Raw genomic sequence first — 6284 nt, forward strand, 5'->3', positions numbered from 1 at the left:
AGTACTTCTCACTGTCTCTCAAAATCTCTAGCACCATAACTTATAGCTGTGGCAGCACAAAACTGTAAAAGACCTAGTTGGAACCAGGGAGACAAGAAGTTTAAGTCATCCTTCTCTGTATACCATGTTTGAGACCCACCTGGGCTCTATGCAGACTGTCTCAAGACTAAACAAGGTCTGGAAAGATGATTCAGTGATTAAAAGGACAAGCTGCTCTTGCAAAGAATTCAGGTTCAGTTCCCAGCACCCACATGGCAGCTCACAACATTCTGTAATTCTCGATCCAACCTATCTTCTGGCCTCTGTGAACACTGTACTCTGTGCACTTACATGCAGGTAAAACACTTATGTAAATGAAATAAAAATAAAACTTTTTAAAAAAAACACAAACAAAAGGGTACAAAGAACAACCATTGGGCTACTGTTCTAACATCGCTGGTCTCAGGCCACCATGAACTTAACGCCACACAGCCTCTAAACTCCTTTTTCAATCACTAAGGTATTATTGTTACACAGTAGGCCTCACACACATACCCATCACCAACTGCTTGTCTTTGTCATAAAATACTTCCAAGTATCCTATACCACTGTAGTGCACATACACAAATACTCAAGAGTGTTGTATTTCTCCAAAGACAATTTGAAAACTGGGTTTTCAAATGAGCTCCCCAGGAAGGTCAAGCTAGCCTAGGCACTGATGAATGTGTTATTTGCAATTTCTGGCATTCTTAAGAGGGGGAAGGGGGCTTTAATAAATGATGAATAGCCAGGGCCAGGGCTTCATTCCTTCTTCCTTGATAAACATTCCTGAGGTTGCAGGGGGCCTCCTGATACCCAGATGCAACTCTCCAGTGGGTGACATCATAGAAATGAGCTTGGTCTCCTCCCCCACTGAAATTCACATTGGCTAAACTGATAGAGAAAGGAACAAGTAACACCAGCAAGACTTGCCTAGGAATGTCACTCAGTGGTAGAGCACTTGCAAAGCCCTGTTTCCATAATATAGAGGGAAAAAAGGCAGGGGATGGGGTGGGGGTGGGGGGCAGGGGGAACAACAACAACCCAGTGGCTCATTTACTTACAAATCCCTCAGCTAAATAGAAAATTAACTGTGTAATATTCTGGTGCCCTGAGAATTTCTGAACACATGAATACTCTCAAAGAATATTACCAAGTCATGACACCTCTTAGAAACTGCAAGTTGTTCTTGTTTTTCCTGAAATATCAGAATGAAAAAAATGAAGTTTAATGTGTTTTCATTTTTTTTTTTTGTGGAGGACACACACACACACATTTTACTTGTTTGTTTGCTAGTGGTAATAAAATTTTCAAGCTACAATGTTATAAATATACACAGAAGTTATGACTCCTAACCCCATCTTTCAGCAGATGTCTTGTAGAGTTTCAAGCATGCATCTGAAATTCTACAAATGCTACTACGTTTCAAGGAATGTTAACATCCTTTAACTTCAAACCAGATTCTGAGAAAAATCAGATCTTCTCCGGCTCTACTTTGATTGCCCATAAAACACACAGTTCTGAGGAGTCTTTGCTCTCTATTTCCTTTCTCCAACTACAAAAATGCAGATGAAGCAAGTACTTGTTTGCATTTTACTATGTAAATAAAGCCTTTTCTCAAAGCCAAGAGCTCATCTCAAAAAGAAAAACAGACCTACATGAAAACACTGGAAATGCCAAGAGCCTTCAAACACACCACCAAAAAGCCACTATTTTTCAAAAAAAAAAAAAAAGTCCAAAGTCTTTAAAAGAAAAGGTGACACACCAGGAGGAGCTAACAAATGATTCATGTAGATTGGGGACATGTGGCAATGTCTGGAAATGTTCAGATTGTCATACCTGGAGACATGTGTCAATGGCCTTCAGTAGGTAAAATCCTAAGAAGCAGCTAAATGAACTACAGTACACAGAAGAGACCCCACAACAGTATACCAATGGAAAATTTGTCACTTTACAGATGGCATCGAGTTACTCAGTATAAATAACACAGCAAGAGAGTTCAGTCACAAGCAGATAACATCTGCTGGACAGGAAGCAAGACAGATATTCACAATCAGAGTCTGACTTTCAAGGTCCTGCCTAGGGCTTGCCATGTCTGTAACCTCAGAGTCCACCATTTTACTCTCACTTGATCATAGCTGTTAATCCACAAAATGGGCCGATGAGACTTCTCCAGTTAAAAACCAGGACTAAATCAGCCTGATTTCTACCATCTCTTCTAGCTTTGTTTTGTCCTGTGATGTTTAAGATCATACTCAGCATCTTATGTAGGCTAGGCAAGCACTCCAACTAGCTACACACCTATCTCCAGTCCTCTCAGTTCTAAGATATGTGCTCATAAGAGATCTTCAAATGATAATCACATTATTATCAAAAGAATGTGTCCTCTTAAATTAGATCAACCTACTCTAAAATCAGTATCAGCTAAACAGAAAATTATTAATAAACAGAATTAAAATTAAATGAATATATAATAAATATAAAAATAATATAGTTCTAATTAACAGAAAATCAAACAGAAAACCTTTGTGGTATACCAAGGATCCAACATATAACTATTGCATAGATTTATTTGAATGGAAAAAGAACTATCAGAAAGACATATTTAATAAGCTTCAATAGCATTTCAGTAGCTACTAGTAAAGTAAAAATCTAGATTAAGCCGGGCAGTGGTGGCTAACACGTTTAATCCCAGCACTTGGGAGGCAGAGACAGGCGGACTTCTGAGTTCGAGGCCAGCCTGGTCTACAGAGTGAGTTCCAGAACAGCCAGAACTACACAGAGAAACCCTGTCTCAAAAAAACCAAAAAAATAAAAAAATAAAAAAATAAAAAAATCTAGATTAAAGTAAATTCCAGGTGAAGAACAATTTTCCAGTATCTACAGAACAGTCTATTTCTAACTTTCAACTGGCTGTAAACAGACATGTTTCCTTCATCATTTTTTTTGAGATTTTATTTCACATGTATGAAAGTTTGTCTGAATATATGTCTGCATAACACGTGCAGACATTGCCTCTGGAGGCCAGAAGGTGTCAGACACCCCCACCCCCCAGGACTGGGAGCTGCAGAAATTGTAAGCCACCATGTGAAATGGAACATGAGTCCTCTGGAAAAACCACCAATGTTCTTAATCACTGAAACATCTCTCTAACCAGTTCTTCATCATTTTTTACATAATATGGCAAACAACCAGATTTCATGCTATAAGCATGCACCACTGATAATCTTTTTCTTTTACTGTGTGTATGTGTGCCATGGTGCTCTTGTGGGTTTCAGAAATCAAACTCAGGTCATCAGGCTTAGTGGCAAGTACCTTTAAGAGTTGAGTCCTCTTGCTGGGTCTAACCACTAATATTCTTAATATTAAAGAATTGACAAGTATTTAAAATACTGTTAATTCTATATAACAGAACATGTGGCAAAAGTACATGTATGTGCACATACACAGGAGCAACAGCACATGAATGTGTGCATGGAAATACAAAAACCCCAAGTTGTTCTGAGTCCCATCCATACTAAGCGGCAAACCTATAATTTATCAGTTATAATGAAGCATGTGAAAAACCATGCATAGGTGAGAATATAGCTCAGTAGTACAGCTTAGCATGGCTGAGTTTGACCAGCACCTACTTCCATTTCTAAAAAGCTGAGAGAAAGCAAGCCAAGAGGCCACCAAACATGTAGAGTTTTGTAAAATCAGGACTATCTTGTACAAAGAAGGGCAAAAATCCATCTAGCAATTCTTTCCATTTAAAATAACATCCAACTTTCTTATACAGTGAAAGACCAAAGGCCTAGAGAGATGTCTCAGTGGTTAAGGACACTTGTTGCAGAGGACACATATACACATTCAAGTAAAAATACCCACAAGTAAAATAAATAAATCTAAAAATACTGTTTTAAAAATCCTAAAATTTCATACTAAATGATGTATAGCATATTTCATCTGGTATACAAACAAGTGTGAGGAAGATGTGTGGAATCCTGTTGTGTTGTTTTTTTAAAAGTACATGCCAGATGTGGTAGTACAATGGGAAAGCAGAGGCAAGAGGGTTAGTAGTTCAAGGAAAATTGAGAGTTCCAGGCCATATCAAGAATACATCAAAAGACTATCTCAGAAGAGGAGAAAGAAGAAAAAGCAACAGCAGCAAAAAAAAAAAATAAATAAACTGTGAAAGAATTGAGAGATTTACCTGATATGTATTTTAACTACATCAGAAATTGATCTATAAAACCATCATTAAAAGGCACAGATGAACATTGGTTGCACTTCTAGAGGACCCAGGTTCAATTCCTAGCACTCACCCATGTGGCAGCCTACAACTGTCTGTAACTCCAGTTCCAGGGGATCTGTCATCCTCACACACAGACACACATGCAGGCACAAACACCAATGCACATGAAACAAAAGTAAATGTTTTTTTTTTAAAGCCACAGATGAGATTCTCTGTGGTAGTATATCCCTGTAATACTAGCACTCAGGTGGCTGAGGGGCTGCAAGTTCAAGGCAAGCTAGTGAAACTTAGGAAGCTCTTGTCTCAAAAATAAAAATAGGGCAGTAAATAGATCAGTGAGAGAAGAGCACTTGCCTAGCACTGGCAAGGCTGAGTTCAATCCCAGCACCAAAAAGAAAAGGGAGTAAGGATACAAACTTGGACTCGGTATGTAGCTCAGTGATACAGAACTTGCCTAGCATGTGTAATGCCCTGGGGTTTTGATTCCTTGGAATGGCACAAACAAAAAGAATCCAGTTTGATATAAAGGATTACATGTTGGCTAAATTTGTAACAGGGTAAGGGGTGATTGATGGCATTGAGGTCTTTTGCCATTTGAACACCACCCACCATACCACTTTTCAAATCCAAGACCAGAGGAGCCACCTAATTCTTCATGCTTTTAATGAGGGTGGGAAGATAAGGAAATTTGCAAGTCACCTTCACACCTTCAAACACCTCAAAGGAGCCAGGAATATTTGCATTTTAAGAGACCTTGCTCTTAGGACTGGTAAGACTCAACTGTGCTTAGAGAACAGGGCGCTAGTTTCTTTTAACCAGAACACTGGAGAGATTGGCTTGTTGTTTGTTTATACAAGTTTATACACGTTTAGTTGGTAAGTATCTAGACGGATTGCATTTTAAGAGAATACCAATTCTTAAGCAACCTACACACACACTCACATTCGTAAAGTCTCTTTTCTTATGATCAGAACTCAAACTCTTCATTTTAAAAGCACTCTGAAAAGTTTCATTAAGTGTTGGTAGATATCCAAAGTGTGTGCATGTAGGACAGGAAGCCGAAAGTCAGCAAATATTGATGAGCTCCTGGGAGTCGTGAAGCTGCCTGGCAGCAGCTTCTAGTACAGGTTTCAGGCTCAAAACCGGTACAGATCAAAAGGGTGACAACCAGGGGTCCTAAACAAGCAAACAGAAAGTTGGGAAAGCTGTACGCAGTCCCTGGATCCTGGGAATTTTTTTTCCCTTCATCTCATGGCAGCCTCGCAGGTGTAGGTCCACCGCTGGACGGGCCAGGAGTTACAGGGGACTGCCAGGCCCTTTCCCTGAGGGGGAGGGGTAGGAGACCCGGAACAGGAGCCACTGAAACTACAAGCAATGTAGGGAGACGCCGGAGGGCAGCTAGGATGGAGCCGGAACCATACACCTATGGCTGAACAGAACCCAACACCCACAGGTGACGCGCCCCAGAAAGCGAGGCCGCGAACCGGACGTCCCATCTAGCGCCCCGAAACCGCGACCAGCCTTCTGGGTCCGGACAAACTCAGGACTGTCACGGGGCAGACCCCGAGGTATCCTTACCTTGGTGATGACCAGAGGCTCGCCATGCTCGCGGCCGCCCTTCAAGGTGAAGCCCCAAGGGGCGCCGCCGCTCAGCTGCACCTCCACCAGGCGGACGCCGTCCGTCGCCCGCGCCTCAGCTTCGGTTAGACGCTCGGGCCGTGCACGGGGCTCGGCGCCCTCCATGACGCGGGGCGCTCAGCCCCTCCACGCTCAGTCCCTCCAGCCGCTAAGGCCCACGCCCATGCAGTCCGGGAAGCACGAACCGGCCCACCACCTAGGAGCCTCCAGGCGTCTGGGCCACCGCCGCCACTACTGCCGCCGGCCACCGCTGAACTTGCTTTGCAACTTGGAAAGCGCTGCGCGGGCCGGACCAGGAGGGAGCGCGGAAAACGGCGCGGGGAGGGGGACGGGGAGGGGGCGGAGCAGGCGCGCTCCTCTTCAGCACGGGCAGGGGAGGGGGAGGGGCAGG

At 42.6% G+C, this 6284-nt stretch overlaps 1 protein-coding gene across 2 annotated transcripts in view; it reads right to left on the reverse strand.

The window, feature by feature from the left end:
- The window catches only part of Shroom2 (shroom family member 2), a 139417-nt gene extending 133385 nt beyond the window's left edge, over positions 1-6032 (reverse strand). Inside the window, exon 1 of one of the 2 annotated variants that reach the window (XM_028779480.1) lies at positions 5834-6032. In XM_028779480.1, coding sequence (XP_028635313.1) covers positions 5834-5998 — 165 coding nt within the window. In that variant the 5' untranslated portion in view covers positions 5999-6032. The remainder of the gene's footprint in view (positions 1-5833) is intronic. The other variant, XM_028779479.1, reaches the window with a different exon arrangement.
- Between the last annotated feature and the right edge of the window lie 252 nt (positions 6033-6284).

This window comes from Grammomys surdaster, unplaced genomic scaffold (genome assembly GCF_004785775.1).
Source record: "Grammomys surdaster isolate TR1022 unplaced genomic scaffold, NIH_TR_1.0 353, whole genome shotgun sequence".
Taxonomy (NCBI): Eukaryota; Metazoa; Chordata; class Mammalia; order Rodentia; family Muridae; genus Grammomys; species Grammomys surdaster.